Below are 19,678 nucleotides of genomic sequence, written 5' to 3'. Positions count from 1 at the left end.
CCCTATCCTTGTTATAAATGGAGACTTATTCAATGGCGCGTACAGATAACGTAACATGTGAGAATCCTCCACTTGTAAAAATACTGAAATGTATAGGGCTGCTATAAATGTTTCATTAGTTTTCAGAGCTCCATGTTTTCCAAAGTATTACGTGTAAAAATATGATTGACGCATGAATAAAACCGTAAACTCACCATGTTTTCGCTCTACAAATGTTCTAAGAGTGTCCATTCTGGCACACGACACACATGCAAGCGGTAGTTAATTTCATTCCGTATGTGGCAACGTCTTGTTAATGGTCTTGACTGCCTCATTTCTCTTCCTCTCGTGTTTAAGCATGGCGGTGCTGCCACCATGGATAGGGAATCAGTTTGCCTTGCAGAGTAATAAAGTCTATGTGTAAACAACAGAAAATTTACGTAGATTAACTGTAAAAAACCGTTTCTTTTCACAAAGATCATATTCATAAGCCGATACTTCGTTTCGAGAAAGAATATTCATTATAGAACATTCCCACCGCTTATTCCATATTACTTAAGAAAAGGTTATTAGAAAACCAAATAACCAAGGAGTGGAAGCGGAACAATTTTCTAATGTGACAGGAAAGACGGAAATAGGTAAAAGAAAACATTTTTAACAGTACTATATTTCTGTACTCTTGTCTTACCCGGAACATTTTTGTACTTCCTCCTTTCGTCGACCGATTGAAGGGCTTATTTCAATAGTAGTACAAGTCTATTTTTGTCCATTCTGAGAGACAGAGTCCAGAATGAACAAAAATGGACTTGTACCGCTATTGAAATAAGCCCTTCAATTGATTTCTTCTGTAACCACAGGTTTATTAAAAAAAATGGCTCTGAGCACTATGGGACTTGACTTCTGAGGTCATCAGTCCCCTAGAACTTAGAACTACTTAAACCTAACTAACCTAAGGACATCACACACATCCATGCCCGAGGCAGGATTCGAACCTGCGACCGTAGCATGCGCGCAGTTCCGGACTGAAGCGTCTAGAACCGCTTGGCCAGGTTTATTCGCGGTTAACTCTCCCTGTACCAATGTTTGTCTGCCCAATATTTGCGACTGCAGTTTTAAGAGATGTCACCTCTGCTTCAGCTGAACTGCCTACACTGGATTCATTAGTTCAATATCTACATCTTTAGAGAACTTCAATTGAGTCTCAGCATTCCTCAGTACTTCAGTATCCCACTTCCTTCCACACCAATCCTTTTGTGCAACGCTCTTAAACGTCAGTCTACTCTTCATAATAACTAAACTGTGACCAGAACCTACAGTGAGTTACAAAACGATGCCGACGCATTTCAAGGGGTTGCAGAGGGTGTCGTGAAGAACAAATTGGGGATAGGAACTCGTGTCCAGGAACGTAATCGAACGACGCCACAAAGAGCCTGCCTCTAGACCACCCGTTCTACAGGAAACGTGACCTTGTACGCTGACGTACCGTAGGCGGAACGTCTCGCTATACACCAGTGTTGCTTGTTACTAAGTGACCGCAACTGATTGCCGCAGTCGCCAATGGAGAAGATGGAACTAGTGCTGCATAGAGAGACTTTGTCCCCCATGAAAAAAAAGGTTCAAATGTGTGTGAAATCTTATGGGACTTAACTGCTAAGGTCATCAGTCCCTAAGATTACACACTACTTAACCTCAATTATCCTAAAGACAAACACACACCCATGCCCGAGGGAGGACTCGATCCTCCGCCGGGACCAGCCGTACAGTCCATGACTGCAGCGCCTTAAACCGCTCGGCTAATAAGGCGCGGCTGTCCCCCATGAATGCGATGCTCTCTTGGCTTGGTGGATGACGGTTACGGATACGGATTTTCATCCTAATTTTATTTTTCGTCTGTGTACCGAAAAACTCTGGAGTTTTTAGAGGGTTCCACGAGAAAAATGAACTGCAGATGGAAACAAGGCAACAGAGTATCGCATTCATAGGAGACCAGGTCTGTTTATGGAGGAGTTAGTTCCATCTTCTCCATTGAGGATCGTGGCTTCCAGTTCTCTGAAAAACAAACAACATAGCGAGTCGTTCCGCCTATGGTCCATCAGCGTACAAAGTCACGTTTGTTGCCGAAGGGGTGAATTAGAGGCTGCGTCTGTAACTTCGACGTTATGTAGCGTCGTTGGGTGACCTTTCCTACGGTCGCAGGTTTGAATCCTGCCTCGGGAATGGATGTGTGTGATGTTCTTAGGTTAGTTAGGTAGTTCTAAGTCTAGGGGACTGATGACCTCAGATGTTAAGTCCCATAGTGCTTAGAGCCATTTGATGACGTTTCCGGATAAACACCTTGTATATCTGGGTACTTCTTACAATCAGATATCTGATTTCGGAGTCTCTGTCTGACCATAATCACATCTATATGTAATCTTCCAGTGTATCCGGATCTTTTCCAAGCATACCTCCTTCTCTTATGATCCTTGAACAGAATATTCATCATCGCTAGCTGAAAGTTATTGCAGAAGTCAGTCTTTCTCGTCTCTCAGTCCTACGACCAAGACCATATTCTCCCATATGCCTTTCTTCTATTCCTTCCCATACAACTGCATTCCGATCCCCCACGAAGTATTAGATTTTCATCCCTCTCTGCATACCCATTCAGTATCCTCATATACTTACTGAACCTCTTCACCTTCTGCTTGCGACGTCAGCATGTATACCTGAACTATCATTGTCGGCGTTGGTTTGCTGCCGAATCTGATGAGAATTACCACATTACTGAACTGTTCACAGTAACTCACTCTCTGCCTTACCTTCCTATTCATAACGAAATCTATTCCATTTATACCATTTTCCGCTGCTGTTTATATTACACTATATACGTATGATCGTTTCACTTCACTGACCTCTACTATATCTAGAACGAGCCTTTTCATTCCTCTTTTCAGATTTTCTATCTTTCCTAGCAGGCACAAACTTCTGTCATTAAACGCCCCGACTCGTAGAACATTATCCCTTCGTCGGTTATTCCATCTTGTTCTCATGATCACCATCCTATTGGCAGTCCCCTCCTGGAGATCTGGGTTGGGGACTAATCTGGAATCTTTACCAATGGAAAGATCATCGTGACACTTTCTCAATTAGAATCCACGTGTCCTGTGGATACACCTTACGTATCTTTAATGAATTAGTTTATATTGAGTTCTTCCTCAAAATTCCATTGATCAATGCTGATTATTCCGTCTTTTACGAGCAGTTTCCCACCCCGAGGGCAAGAAAGTGCCCCGAATCTCTGTCCACTCCTCCCGCCCTCTTCGACGAGACTGTTGGCTGAATTAGCGTGACTTCTCATACCGAAAGTCTTCGGCTGCCATTGCTGACGATTTTTATTCAAAAATTTAAGCGCAGACTATGTTCCAATCCGGGACGTGGGGAATTTGATTAATGTTCAATGGCGGTACCTCTAAATAATGTCTACATGAAAAGTGATACACAGACTAGACTAGCATGGAGAGCTGCCTCAAACCAGTACTCCGATCGAAGACCACAACAACAGCAGCATACATCCGACTATCTGGACAAAGATCCGGTAAGTGACAGAAAAAGCTCTGGTCCTTTTAATCGTAGTGTGACACTACTACAACTATTCATCTAGGTATACTGCATTAATGATATTGGTATGTTAAACTTCAGCATGGGACACACGACTAAATTGATGTTAAGATTAAATGAGCTAGACACTCACCTTGCCATAGCTCGGTCGAGGACGGTGGAGGAACTGCTTCGGCTGGAAAAGAGATCGCACAACATACGGTTAGAAACAACGTATCTCACGCCCGCCAAAGCCGTTGTAAGCATCATTTAATGTAATGCTCCAGCGTGGCGAGTTATTGCTGCGAGGCTGCAAAGGCGCTACCATTTATTTTGTTTGGCCAAAACAATTCCTTTATCTATTTTTGTCTAACGATTATTTTAACTGTCAGGCAAATACACATGCACCATGACGGCGAGGCTTTAATTAACGTGCAGGTGGAACGTTTAAATGTGTTGGCTGGCGAGCGCAGTGCTAGCCGCAGGCATGCGAACTGCAGCCGTGGTGCAGTGATTTATCGAATTAAAGCAGCGGCAGAGCACGCGACTAAACGGTGTTAAGTGAGAAATTGGTCTAACGTTAGAGCAGAAAATTCCTTTTATCACCGCTATAACTGAGTCATCAGGCGAAGGATTATAGGATAAGAGTGAGACGTTTTCCTCACCTTGGCGACAAAGAGCCTGACATAAATTGTGTTGTGTATCTGTGTGCCAATGAAACACGCGCTCTCTTGTTTTTAAATGTGCTGTGCTCATAATGCAACTGATTTATGTTTTATTTGTTAGCAATATTTCATGTAATTGAATCAGAAAATTTTTCAAACGATTATGGCCTAACCAACTGTCACTAGCCTTTTCTCGTGATAGTACATGAGAATGCTCAGCCTTTGGCTCGGGTTAGATCGTTACTAACGTCCCAGGCCAATTTTGATATAGTTCTCTTGTTCTGTTTTAGAAATCCAAATGAAGAACACGTTTGGCCACATCGCCTCAGGCCACCGCCTGATTGGTCAATTTCAGTTAGCTCGGAAGCGGTGCAACGTATCGTATTTTTTTCGTAACAGTTACTTCTGAGCAGACCTACCGTGCCATACACTTACAAGCTTTTTTTTTTTTTAAAAAAAAAGAAAAAGGTATTTCCTTCCAATAGTAATAACAGTTTATCAACTCCACTGTTTGTTTAATGCGACAAACGGTTGCATTAATTTCTTATATTGATTATTAATTCTCGCCACGCTGACCCATAGATATGAAATGGCTACAGAAGAAGCTATTATAAATTACCGTTGGATAAAAGTCTATTCATTAACTCCTATTTACTCCACAAATTCCAGTGAAAACAAATTTTTTGTCTGTGAAAAAGGAAAATGCGCCACCTCAAACCGGTTGCTGGCATTGGGGAGGTACTGGAAATCCTGTACGGTGTGGGTCATACCAAACTGAAAACTGCTAACAAGAACCGTCAACTTGACGACATCTCTGTTGCACATCTACATCTACATAAATAGTCCTAATGCCCTGTATAGTACACAAGGGAGTATGCTTCGCATGTTCATTTGTGACTGACTGTATAATACAATCTACATCAAAATCCTACTGTGTTTTCCATCACCGGTTTCAGCAAGCATAGGCAATCTTCAGATCTACAGATTAGTTTTTAAAACAGTCTAGATCGCAAGGCATACTTGTTTCAAAATGGTGACCGTTTACGATCGTTACATGAAAAGATTGTTAATATAGATATCATCAAATAAATATAGTAAGTGGCTGAAAAAGGTCATTTCAATGGAAACCGCCCAAGATCAGCATCTAGCATCTCCATAGTAACCAAGCACTTCGTACATCTATGGAAGGTCGAATGCTTGACATCACCTGTCGATAGTCACAACCATATCTTTGTAAATCGCCCTGCTGCTACATCTTCGGAACGGAGTCCACCATCTCCACCGAAACGAACATCGTAATTGTGAGTATTTTTCCAGTATGCCCTAGAGCGTAATCTATACACAACGCATGTGACGTTTATTTGTTTCCCTTTTTAAAGTTCTTAGTATATTTATTTCACAATAGTTGTATTTATTCTTTAGTACAAAAATATTCTAAATAATTTTGACGTTCTGCTTACTAATAAATATATTTTCTTGTGCATAATTCTCTCGACTTAGCCTGATCGGTTGACGCTGATATCGTACTGTCAGCTATAGGCAGAGCCGCCCGTATTTAAGAAATAGATGTACTGCTCTCTCCAGCATTAACCAGCAAGAGAGCCATGTTTTACTAACAGTGAAGGCGTAGCCGCAAGGTTTGGAGTTCTTTCATATAAACCGGGCAAAGAAGATGCCTGTACATTTACTGTGGAGCTCTCTCCAGCAGTTGGCTGTCCTCATTCGGCGATTCCAACTCCACACACAGCCAGTGTCGATCAGTATGGGCGCATCTATTTTTTGTTGTTGTAATTTTATAGTTAATTTTAAGTTCTTTATACATATCCCTCTAATTTATATCGAAACCGGTCACATAGTAATAAACGTGCCTAATAAACATATTTTGTTTAGATAATTCTCTCAACTTATGCCTGATCGATTAACGCTGACATAATGTCAGCTGTAGCAGAGCCCCCAGTATTTAAGAAATAGATGTACTGCTTTCTTCAGCAGTCTAGACCTCTTTTACAGTTAATTGTAAATATTACATTGTGATCATTAAGTTCCCCCAATCAGGGCTCCCAAAAAAATTCTACAAATTAATATTAAATTAGTCATATGCAATGAATACAACAGTCAAAAACGTAAATAAAATAGAACAATAAGTGAATTTATCTGACTAAGAACTCGTCACAGCAACCGTTTCGCATCGTCAGTTACACTATTAGTACTTACTAAATAATTACATAAACATGATAATGACGATAATTGGCATAAAGTTACTCACTTTCTTGTCCCATCTACGAATGGAGTAGGCCAACAATTACAGTATGCCTCCGCATCTTCCCGATTCTCTATTATCTCGATCTTTTGCTTCTTCAGTCTATGACCGAGCCAACAGAATCGATTCTCAATCTGTCACAAATATTGTTTCTTTAAACTGGCATTAAGGCATTTTGCGAAAGGACAATGTATTCTAAGCAAAGATTCCCCTGAAAGTTTCCTGAGTATCTCCAAAAAAAAGCTCTAGCATAATCTTAAGTGTCAGCGTACAAGATTGGTCAGGTCCCAAGCAACAGGGCATAACATACGAGAGACTACTATGCTGAAGCACTACACGTGACACGAATCTGACCCAATTTCCCTCTCTGAATTTGTGTGCTAGTCACAATATACAACACGTCTCAACGTAATGTCTGAAAGAGTCTAATGGCGAATTACTGTCATTGTGCCTAGTAACTAACGTTTTGTCCCTTCTTTTTCTCAACAAACATATTCTGTTACAGGTAATGGAACTATCTATCCTCACCCACGTCACTTGGAGAGTGACGAACGTCTCGTCAAACAAAATATACTCTTATTAAGAATTGTATGAAAACGGTAAATATATTACTTTTTAATAGACTTCAGTCTACGAGGCTTTTCTGAGAAAAAACCACGTAAAAATATAAATAAAATACTGGACCAATCTAAGAAAATTTATTAGAAGAATCTTAAACGTACGTTTAATTATAAGTGACCATTCATCACACTTCGTCATTACACTGGTGTCCAAAATTAAAACAGCAACAAAAATTTGCAAGGTTGCGTTCATTTTGCCACAAAACTGTATAAACAGGTGATAGTATTGTAGAAACAATGTAAAGAATACAGAACATAATAAACTGCAACATGCATAACGGAAGACAAAAATGTTCTTCGCGTTTGCCAAGTTAACGGATTTGCACACACATTCTGACAGCTGGTTAATGTGCTCAGTATGGGGTGTGACTACCTCTGGCGCCAGTAAATGCCCAGCAACGACGGGACATACTGTGAATGACGTAATCAATCTCGTGTAGAGACAATGACGCTCATTCTTCCTTCAGATCTGCTCACAAGTCTTGGAGAGTGGTTGGTGGATGCTGGTGTGATGCAACCCGTCTCCCTTGTGCATCCCAGACATGCTCTATGGGATTCAAATCGAGAGAGAGAACAGGCCACGCCAACCGTGGAGTATCTGCCTTTTCCAAAAAAACATCAACCACCTGTGCTCTATGAGGTCGAGCATTATTGTCCGGCAGTGCGAAGCGTGGGCCCGCAGCACCTCGCAATAATCGCGGGTGAGATCCCGAGATCTCCTCACGGTACCTGACAGCAGTTATGTTGTACTTATTCATCCTCACAATTTCATGAAAGTGTGTTCGTGTGGTCAACGTAACCCTACGTAACCCTGCCCTAACCGTTAGAGGTCCTGCTCGATATCGGTCTCTGTACACAATCTTTTGGTCCCAAAATCCTTTTCCAGATACTCTCCAGATGCGAATCCTCGGGAATCACTCTCCAGATCAAATTGGGACTCGTCTGTGAAAAGAACATTGGGCCCCTGCTCGACCGTCGAGGTGACTTGTTGACGGCTCCACTCTAGACATTCCCTTCTGTGAAGACACGCCAGAGGTAATAAACAGAGAGCACGGCTCCAACAATAAAGCTCACTCTGCTGAAGTCTTCTGTATACCGTTTGCCTCGATACAACACGTGAACGGGACGCTGCGAGGTCAGATGCCAGTTGCAGTGCAGTACTGAGGCGATACCGCCGTCTCCTTACAGCCAAATAACGGGCCACTCTTTCTGATGTGAACGTGGTCCGCTCTGTCCTGGTCCCTAGGATACAGTTTCATCCGAGAGGCAACAGAAAGATTCACATTAAGCCATAGGGTCGTATCAGTTTTTCGACTCTCCTGCTTCCATTCTTCCTATGGCCCTCCACATCTGCGAGTCTGTAGGGGTCTTCTCTGTGTCATACTACAATGTGTGCGACTGTGTACACAACGATTGTGGATGTAAGACCACCCTGCAAACACTATCCCGCTTGTTAAGTGCCACTGTTGTCGTGGTTGCCCGTTGATCGGCATGCCAACTTCCGCGCAAAGCACGATCGTAGCGACATCTGTTGACAATTTGTGTGATTATATCGTGAATTAGACACATTGCGGAGAAATAGCAGTTTATTGCTTTAATTTTGGACACCAGTTAGTTGAAACCCTTTTCAAAAACTTTTCCACCCTATCATAGGTTACTGAACAATATTCACTTACATATGTAGTGTTAGTGCGTAAGCTCTAATATTAATAACTGTTTTAAATTCTGGCCGTATTCGAGGCTCCAAAAATAAAGCCCTCGCACTTTACATTTTTAATTACACGTGCGTTCGGGGAGGTGCAGCCAGCAGGTACGCGATAAATATTTCCAGGGCAGAGGACATCACTCGAACAATAATTTGTGCCATATTTTTAGAGTTATTATCGAACAATCTATGCGTTAAAAGCGGGAAAAATTTATACTCCGGTTAAGTAAATCAAGGGAAAACACTCAGATAACGATAACTATAAAAATTGAACGCAAAATGTGATGAAACATTGCGGACGCGAAGAAAACATGACGCGGAATAAACAAAACCTGAAAATACAGTGCCAGACAATTAACTGATGTCCTCATGTACACAATGCGCTATTTCTATGCAGTGGACATATTCGTATGGAACAAGTGATGCCAACACGAATGTGACTACCTCGTGCACCAGTCAGTAGATAGGCCTAATGATATGTGATACTGTTAACGACACTCTATATGGACTCCGTAGAAAGTGATTTCGGCCTCAATTGCAAAGGTGCTCTCAGCGCAGCAAAGACCTGTGGAAGGAGGTGGCGAGCGGCTACGAGTAACCTGAGAGCGCACCAATGTAAGTTAAGCTCGGGAGATAGAGCAAACCACTTGATGCAGTGAGTTTTGGTGTTCCCGATATCTCTCGAGATCTGTCTGACAGTGTTATCGAGTTGTAGGCACGAACCACTAGGTGTACAGGAAAAAGAACATACATAAGCATCTCTTTACATCTCTATACTCACACTTGTAAACTTTGGCTACGTATCTACACTCCAAACTGACAATGTGAATATATAAAACCATACGTAGCTAATGGTCTCGCGTACACACAATCTTGGATGAGCAGTTGACGATTACATCACGGTTGGCGGGTTGTAGTTACCGTCCTGCTCTTTCGAGGGCATAGCTGCACACATCACGCTTCATAGCTTTAGACCGTCTTTGCTAGACTTTCTGGGAGCCAAACATCAAGATGGAAATTCTTGCCACTGTCTATGAACCAAAGGACGGACATCTTACTACGAAGATTTTTAACTATTTATCATCTTATTTGATTAACTTCTCATGGTTGGGATTCACAGTCATATAATATTTCTTAAAATACATCATAGCCGCCGTTGACTGTATAAAATATTTATTGCTACTATTCAATTTCGGTGGTAACATCGACAGTTCAGTATATATTTAACAACATATTACGATGTAATAACTGTCGTACTCATCGGATCTTGTGGGACTCTCACATTCAAAAGGCTGCATTTTGACGACGACATGTACTCATGTCATATAGATTTATATTCTGACAGAATGTAACTTTTGCAGTTTACTTGAAAATGGTCATAAGGCCGAAATTGCAATAGTAACAGTAAATATTTTATACAGTCAACGGCGACTATGATATCTTTCACGAAATATCATTTTATTATGTGTTACGCCACCCACCTCTGTTTATTAAATCTAACCTTTTCGCGGCAGCATCTTTGCATAAAATATTTCGGTGTACAACCCGCATCAGATCTGAGTTAAAACTCGAGCTTCCGAAGATAATAAACATCTTCTTCGTCAGGAGATGGCTACCTGCCGATAGCCAAGTGCGCGTCCTTTATAGTAGCGACCAAACTTGTGATTCATCAGGTGATAGCGCATGGTGTTCTACTGGCGGAGTGATATAACCTGAACAATGGGATTCGCAATAAAATAAGCGATAGAAATTTGTGTATGCAGCAATAGTCCCAACAGGTGGTGCCTTGAGACGACACTTGAAACGGAGCGTCTTCAAAGAAATAAAACAATTTGGAACTGGTCTTCGTTTCCCTTCCGCCTAATCGCGGCTCAGTTGGGGAAGGAAAAAGAAGGGTGGGTACGCTCATTCCTCACATTTGCGTATGTGAATCTCGAGCTCTGTCCTAAGCCAATAGAATTTCAAGCCACGTTACCCGACCAGTGACAAGCTTGAACACCACTATAAACGAGGCAAGCTTTCCACCTGGGAGAAGAAAATGCTGATTACTTTCAAAAGCTTGAGTTTTAATTCAGATGGGACACCGTCTGAATACCGACAAAAATGTTGTAGAAACATGTATTTTTTGTTTTCCCCTAACTGCAATCAATTAAAAGCACAAAAAGTATTTATCTTCCAGCACATAGCGTTGTAATCGGAATACTACACATCAACCATCAACCAGTGAACACTGGATACACTTCGTGCGATTACTTTAGATGAACTCTTCGTCCCAGGGATTCATATCAAGGAGACCCTCGTGGATTTAGAACATGCACGATTTTTAGTTTTTACTTATACTATGTGATATTAATAAGAATGCAGAAATAATACCTATGGTACATCAACTGGTCTTGTTCAGATAACAGCCACGCGGGGTAGCCGGGCGGTCTCAGGCGCCTTGCTACGGTTCACGCTGCACCCCCCCCCCCCCCCCATCGGAGTTAAGAGTCCTCGCACGGCCATGTGTGTGTGTGTGTGTGTGTGTGTGTGTGTGGTGTCCTTAGCGTAAGTAAGTTTAAGTTAGATTAAGCAGCGCGTAAGCCTAGGGACTGTTGGCCTCAGCAGTTTGGTCCCGTGTGAACTTACTACAAATTTCCAAAAATTTGTTCAGAAACTAGACAAGTCGGTTCAAGAAGTTGGCCACAAATTTGTCTTCAGACTCTTATTAAAGTGAATTTATTTGTAGCTAAACTTTCTATCTTTGCTGCCAAATTATTGAGAATGTGTGTCCCTGAATAGTGTACACTGTTTTGGAGTAAAGTAAGTACCTTTAAGTCTTTATGTAGATTTTTCTTGTTCCTAGTTCGATTCTGCGAAATGAGTTGCTTGTTAGAAAAAGTGCTATATTATTTACAGCAAATTTTCATAGTAATTAGTATACCCAGTTCCTTGACAAGACTTTTAAAGGAGTTTTGCGGATTCATGTCACAAATAATGTATAGTCACGGTTTTGCACTCAGAAAACCTTTCTTTAACTCGAAGAGCGCAAGTTCTCCTCACATTTGCCCGGCTTTTGTTTTATTTTCATGTCATATACGTCTGTTAACATTCGTACTGCAAATAAGGATTTGTTTAGGATTTTCGGTTGTTCTGTGATATGCACTTGGCAACTAAAATTATAATCAAGATGTAATCCCAAGAATTTAATACTGTCAACTTCTGCGTGCACTTCTTCATACTTCATGCACATGCATGAACATATGACGATTATACATATATCGATTATCTCGCATTGTGTCCATCATCGTACTTCTTCTGGCAATCGGAAAGTCGATGCTGTTAAACCGTTTTTGCTACGCCAGCTGAAAACCTCACTCTCATAGCTGTAACTGTGTGCTCGAAGAGCAGAATATTAACAAATAAGTAACAAAAGTTTATTTTCCTGCATGACGCGGATTAAACTCCTGTGAGATATCAAGAAACAATTGAAAAACGATCATTCCACAATCTGACGCGATCTACAGCATGAAACTTTTTTATGGAAACTAACTCTGGCACCTAAGTTCTACAGTCATACAAGTATATAGAACGAGTTGACAAACAGTCATGGGAGAGCGATGAACAAATGTAGATGGCAATGGTATCGCGTACTCAAGATATAGAAGGGCAGTGACTGGCGGAGCTGTCACTTGTACTTAGGTGATTCACGTGTAAAGGTTTCCGACGTGATTAAGATCGCACGACAGGAATTAGTATACTTTGAACGCGGAATGATAGTTGGAGCTAGACGCATCAGACATTTCATTTCGGAAATCGTTAAGGAACTCAATATTCCGAGATTTACAGAGTCAAAATTATGCCAACAGCCCCAAATTTCATGCATTAACTCTCACTACGGACAACGCAATGGCCGGAGGCCTTCAGTTGACAACCGACAGCAGCGGAAATTGCGAAGAGTTGTCAGTGCTAACAGACAAGCAACACTCCTTGAAATAACCGCAGAAATCAATGTAGGACGTACGACGAAAGTATACATGAGGACAGTGCGGCTGAAGGCATCAATGGGCTACGGCAGCGGAGTGTTGGAAAGAGCTGATGGCAGAGTTGGAGAGTGACGCAGCTTCGACGAAGCCATGGATGCAAGTTGTCAACAAGGCGCTGTGCAAGCTTGTGGTGGCTCCATATTGGTGTGGGCTGTGTTTACGTGGAATGGACTGGGTCCTCTGGTCCAATTGGGCCGATCACTGACTCGAAATATTTATGATCGACTACTTTGAGACCATTTGCAGGCATTCATGGACTGCATGTTCCCAAATAAAGATGGAATTTTTATAGATGAGATTGCTCCATGTTACCGAGCCACAATGTTTCGCGACTGAAGAACATTGTGGACCATTTGAGCGAGAGATTTGACCACACAGATCACCTGACATGAAATCCATCGAACATTTATCAGACGTGAGAGTAATCAAGAGATCAGTTCGTGAGCAAAATCCTGCACCGGCAACACTTCCGCAATTATGGGCGGCTACAGAGGCAGCATGGCTCAATACTTCTACAGGGACTTCCGATGACTCGATGAGTCCATGCTACGTCGAGTTTCTGCACTATGCTGGGCCAAAGAAGGTCCGACACGATATTAGGAGTTATCCCGTGATTATTGTCACCTCAGTGTACAAATTAATGACGGATCGGTACTCACATTCCAGTATTGTTGTAACATGAAACGTGCAAATTTATTTGTACAGGATATGCACTCAGAGAGAAAGAATGTAGAGTGTACTAGAGATGTTCAAGAAAATGGTGGATGGCTGCAGGAAATGAGAGAGGACTCGTGTGAGATCAAAAAGCAACGGCGAATACTATGCTGAAGCGGAGGTATTATGGAATGACAAATGGATGAAGTGCAAGGTAATACACAAAAGAGACATTAGTAGGTGATTTCAAGATTAGCACTCAAATTCTGGAGCCTCTCAAATCATTTAAATACGTATCTATAGTAGTGTGATGCGATAAAAAGAGAGCGAACACCTGATAGCATGAGTGTGGTGGGCGAATGGATGACTTAGGATTCTGGAAATGTGCAGCGCGTCAGTTAATCAAACTATATACAAGATGCTATCGCAACCTAGTCTACAATACTGCTCCAGTGTCTGGTGTCTTTTTCAAGTGTGAAGATTACGATGCTGCACTGACTATGTTCATTCACACATGCATGCATATCCAAAGAAGCGGACACTGCATCGGCCACAGCCGTTTTGAAATACAGGGAACGTATTCGCAGTTGGGAATACTTGCAACCTCCAACTCAAGAATAGAATGGCGTCATCAAAAATTCGTGCCGGACCATGAATCGAAACCAGATTTCTTGCTTGTTGCGAGCGGCGACATTAACCAATTCTGCCATCCATGCACGCTTCACAGCTAGACCCAAAAATGCGTACATGTATGTCCGAAAGAATGTTGCATCGTATTTCTTACAAACACGGGCACTGGGATGTCGTATTAATCCGACGATACCAAGCTAGCGACTTTCGATCAAATGTCTCCTCCGTACGGGGATTACGGAAAGTGCACGAGTGCAGGTTACTGGCACATGGACGACGACTTACGGAAGTCTGAGTCGGGCCGTGTGACGTCCAGGGATAGCCAAAATGGTTAGGTTGACCGCTCTCGGCGAGTGAGTAATCTGGGTTCGACCTGACAATAGGTCTCTGTATTCGTTCGATGTCTGCTATCATGCCTGCTTGATAACGCCTGTGAACAAGGGCGATGGAGACGTTGTTAGGGAGGGGGGGGGGGGGGGGGGGGAGAGTTGACAAAAGTGAGCTGCAGACAAGTTCATGAAAAAGGTACCTATAATGATAGGTGGATAATAAGTTGTATTATTTGTAAGGAATTAGATTTCTTCTGAGGAACAACGTTGCAGAGTCGGGCTCCTTATACAGAAAATGAGTTTGAGAAGTGGTAGGGAGAGGATTTTACTTTGTTGAGAACGAATATTTCTGCTGTGCTGTGCAGATAATAATGCAAGGGCTGAAGATGGATAAGAGGGAGTGCATTGATTGAGAAGATGATACAGAAAACATATCGGCTCGTAGCCATGGTAAACTATTAGTAGGGCGTAGTGGTATGGGCGAAACAGTGGACGACACAAATTTGTAGCACACAGACAATCAGTGCCAGTTCCCGCAGGTGCCTTGAAGAATCAAAATATCCACGGGTGTACTCCCGGTCTATAGTGTCCAATGGGCACAATATTTCGGCGATCAAACATGTCGCCATCATCAGGTGAACTGACGGACTGAGCTCCTGTGAACGTGCCGGCACGGAGATCCGTACGCTATGGCTGCTCAGGGGGAACTGGGTTCGGTCGCGGCGGCGGCCGATTTAAATACCCTCCGCCCGAGGCGCGCTCCCTCCGCCGTCCGCGCCCCGCGCCACGGTCTCGCGGTGGAACAGATTGCGACGGCGTCTGAGATGACGTCGGTGTGATGGCTCTGTCCGCCGTGGTCGTCACAACTATGCGTTTGCTCGATTTACTCTTGATTAACCCAATCGCTGGTTCCCAAGCCTTGCTAAGATTATAGCCACAGTCACGGTTTATGAGGTCGTCATTGGTGCGAATTTCGATGGCCTCTCTAACAACGCTGTCCCAGTATCTCGACGTCTGTACCAGAATCCTCGTGCGGTCATACACCATAGCGTGATTTTCCGACAAACAATGTTCAGCGACCGCCGACTTGCTCGGATACATTAGTCGAGTGTGCCTCTGGTGTTCACGGCATCGATCCTCGACAGTACGCATCGTCTGACCAATATACGACTTGCCACATTGACACGGAATCTGGTACACGCCAGCCTTCCTCAAACCGATGTCATCTTTGGCGCTCCCCACCAGTGCACGAGTTTTATTCGGAGGACAAAACACAGTTCTGACACGGTGTTTCTTCAGAATGCGGGCGATTTTCCCCGAGAGTGCGCCTGTGTATGGAATAAATGCAGTGCCTACCTCCTCCCTCGTGACTTCATCCATATCAACAGGTTGTGCTCCAGTGGTTGGGTGGAGAGCACGTTGGATCTGCCATTCTGAGTACCCATTTTTTCGAAACACAGTTCTCAGATGTTCCAATTCCTGGGGTAGACTCTCTGTGTCAGAGATAGTGCGCGCCCTATGTACTAGAGTTTTAAGTACCCCATTCCTCTGTGAAGGGTGGTGGCAGCTGTCTGCGTGCAAATACAGATCAGTGTGTGTTGTCTTTCGATACACCCCATGACCTAGGGTGCCGTCAGCCCTTCTCCTGACCAAGACGTCAAGGAAAGGTAATTTACCCTCCTTTTCAGTCTCCATAGTGAATTTGATGTTGGGGTGTATGGAGTTTAGATGTGTAAGGAAGTCAAGGAGTTTATCCATACTATGTGGCCAGATGACGAACGTGTCGTCCACGTAACGGAAAAAGCAAGTGGGTTTCCATTCGGATGACGACAGGGCTTCCTCCTCGAAGTTCTCCATGTACAAATTCGCCACCACCGGTGAGAGTGGGCTACCCATGGCGACTCCCTCCGTTTGTTCGTAGTATTCTCCATTAAAAAGAAAATACGTGGAAGTCAAGACATGCCTGAAAAGTTCAGTGGTATTCTCGTCAAACCTCTGACCAATCAACTCTAGCGACTCTCGCAGGGGTACCCTCGTAAACAAGGAAACGACGTCAAAACTCACCATGATATCTGACTCATCCAACCTGAAGCTATCAAGGCGTTTAACAAAATCCACGGAATTACGGATGTGATGAGGGCATTTACCCACATAAGGACTTAATATTCCCGTCAGGTATTTGGCCAACAAATATGTAGGTGCCCTGATGTTGCTGACAATGGGGCGTAATGGTACCCCCTCTTTGTGAAATCGAGCAAACGCATAGTTGTGACGACCACGGCGGACAGAGCCATCACACCGACGTCATCTCAGACGCCGTCGCAATCTGTTCCACCGCGAGACCGTGGCGCGGGGCGCGGACGGCGGAGGGAGCGCGCCTCGGGCGGAGGGTATTTAAATCGGCCGCCGCCGCGACCGAACCCAGTTCCCCCTGAGCAGCCATAGCGTACGGATCTCCGTGCCGGCACGTTCACAGGAGCTCAGTTCATCAGTTCACCTGATGATGGCGACATGTTTGATCGCCGAAATATTGTGCCCATTGGACACTATAGACCGGCAGTACACCCGTAGATATTTTGATTATCAAATACGCCGGGAGAAACTCAAGAATCATGCCTTGAAGAAGATTACTATAATCACGTACGGAGAGTGTTAGTGATCCCATGAGTTTCTTTTTAAGTTCGGAAGGGCCAGTTTTCGTGACGGGAGCCGCTACTCCTCAATCAAGCAGCAGCTCCTCAATTTGTGCACCTCGCTTGCCATCAGCGCTCGGCAGACCCGGATGGTCACTCAATCAAGTGCTAGCCAATCCCTACAGTGCTTAATTTCGGTGATCTGACGGGAAACCGGTGTTGCTACGGGGGCAAGGTTGAAAGGATGAATTTTTTTTTATATCTTCTTTTCAGAAGGAGAAAAAGTTATTTTCTGGACTGAGTGGTGGGCAACTAAGGTTTCTTGCATTTTAGAATTTACCTTACCAACTACAGGAGTTACATGTTGGTCGCATTTCTTTTCGCATCTTGGAATTAACTCAAATATTTGTCCTCCAGCTGCACACCATCAGTCTTCGCATCCCAACTCTCTCATACACTCTCTCGTTGTTTCCACCTGTTGATGTTAACGATACCAGTCACTGACGGGAGAGCAGGCAAGGATACGCCGATCTAGGACGAAGCTACGAAAGAAACAACAGCGCAACAAGAGGTAAGGTGAAAATCGTGTCAGCAGGGATCGTCACTGGGAGCTGGTGTTGTGCGGTGAGCGCTCGGCGGGAATGGGGCCAGCTGATTCAGAGGCCGGATAGGGCCGTGAGGTCACCGCGCCAATACGTCGACGTGCAGGCGTGGAGCTGGGCCCGCCAAGGTCGCGCGAGCCCCCACCACATCCCACCCAGCCGGGCCGGCAGCTGTGACGTCATAGATGACGGCACCGGCGCACTATGACGAGACGAGACAGGCGCCAGGTTGGTGCATGAATAATGCAGGCCGCGCGACGTGGTGTCGCGCCTCGTCGGCCAGACCCGGGAGACAATATGACAGCCTCCTATCGCGGGGCTCGGGGCCGGAGGGAACGGAAACTGCGTTCCGCTGTCCGGATCTGAGATTTGCAGCGAGCCACAGATGGCGAAATGGTCCAACTGGGACGTCGAGCAGCCGGTACTAAAACAGCCGCGACAGGGCACACACAGCAGTGCGACCTACTCTCAGCTGTCACACTGTACGAGGAAACTGTCAAACTGGAAATGGAGCGCTGTGTTTCGCAGTACGTTTCCTTCTTACTTCGACAGAGGCTGTCTGAGTGTCATACAGAATCTGATTTTATACAGGTTATGTCGCAATAGCGAAAACTGACACGTGAGAAAGTGTACGATATCAAAATCAAAAACTTCCCAGTAAACAAGGTCCACAAACGAGCCGTTTGCGTGATAATTGTGAATGTGTCGCCACAAATCACCATTGAATTGGTATGAAGTATTGTCCTAGTTAATATAAATGTAACTGAAATGTAAACTTTTCGAGTGATACCTCACATAATTACCCTCTCCGGGACCTTGATTTATCACCCACAGGCTTTATCTGGTATGGGTCGGTACACATACAGTTTCAGTGTCCAGTCACATTAGTGTGTCAAAAGCCTGAATTAATCACCTTTTGCAGAGCCGAACGTTGCGAGACGTGCAGGAAGAGAGTTAGTGCGGTTCTCGAAGGTAACGACAGGTATGTGGAGGCATGCCGTCTCTAGTGTCGCACCTATCTGTGCTAGATTCCTCGTTTGAGGATCCGTGGCACGAGCAACACAATCGAAGTGGTCCCACAGATGCTCCATTGGGTTTAAAGCTGGTGAGTTTGGTGGTCAGGGGAGAACGGTAAACTCATCCTAATGCTCTCCGAGCCTCGCACGTACGCAGCGAGCTGTGTGACACGTTGCATTGTCCTACTGGTACATCTAATCGTGCCGAGGAAAAACCAAACGCTTCTAGAGGTGAACCTGGTCCCCAAGGACAGACGCATAATTTTGCCTTCCAGAATGACTGGGTCGCCCAGGGAATGCCGTGAAAATATTCCCCAGACATCCGGCATGAACCTTCTCGACAACAGCAGCAGGGTGTCGACCATCTGTCCGTCAGTGCGCAAAACGTGATTTTCATGAAAAGACCACCTATCGCCACTCAGTGGACGTCTAGTTGAGGCACTGGCGTGCGAATTCCAGCCTTGGTTTAAGATGAACAGCAGTCAGCATGCGTGCACAAAGCGGGTACCAGCTGCAAACCCCATACGCAGCAAAGTCCGCTGAATGGTCCTTGAGGAGATCCTGTTGGTATAACCTTGGTTTGCACGTCTATTCGCTCATAGATTTCTCCGCAGCCGTCGTTCATCCCTGTCATCTATGGCCTGTGATGCATCACAATTGTCTTGGCACCGGTTTTGGATAGCGCCATTTTGCAATGCACTGGGGCACGCTAACAGTTTACGAACTTAACTGTTTGGTAAATGCTTCCACCCTTTCGCCGAAATCCAATGATCATGCCCTTCCGGACATCTGCATGAAGACAAAGACTGCACTGTATACCGCGTGCCGACACGATTCACATTCCCTCCACTGATAGCTCTGCTATCTGCCGTCTGTGAGCTGTTATTGCAAGTTGGCGAACACAGGTGGTGATCACATTAATATGGCTGGACAGTCTGTATCACCTTTCAGCCAGGAATCTTCAGGCACTGACACAAAATATGA

General features: G+C 44.2%; 1 protein-coding gene across 4 annotated transcripts in view; it reads right to left on the bottom strand.

Moving 5' to 3' along the window:
- Nucleotides 1-19,678, bottom strand: part of LOC126350474 (transmembrane protein 65) — a 532,028-nt gene that overhangs the window by 136,629 nt on the left and 375,721 nt on the right. For 3 of the 4 annotated variants that reach the window (XM_050002518.1, XM_050002519.1, XM_050002521.1), the window contains one exon: nucleotides 3,710-3,751. In XM_050002518.1, coding sequence (XP_049858475.1) covers nucleotides 3,710-3,751 — 42 coding nt within the window. The remainder of the gene's footprint in view (nucleotides 1-3,709; nucleotides 3,752-19,678) is intronic. The other variant, XM_050002520.1, reaches the window with a different exon arrangement.

The sequence above is a fragment of the Schistocerca gregaria genome, chromosome 1 (genome assembly GCF_023897955.1).
Source record: "Schistocerca gregaria isolate iqSchGreg1 chromosome 1, iqSchGreg1.2, whole genome shotgun sequence".
Classification (NCBI taxonomy): Eukaryota; Metazoa; Arthropoda; class Insecta; order Orthoptera; family Acrididae; genus Schistocerca; species Schistocerca gregaria.
The sequence above is the reverse complement of the archived record's forward strand: the minus strand, read 5'-3'. Positions and strand labels throughout refer to the sequence as shown.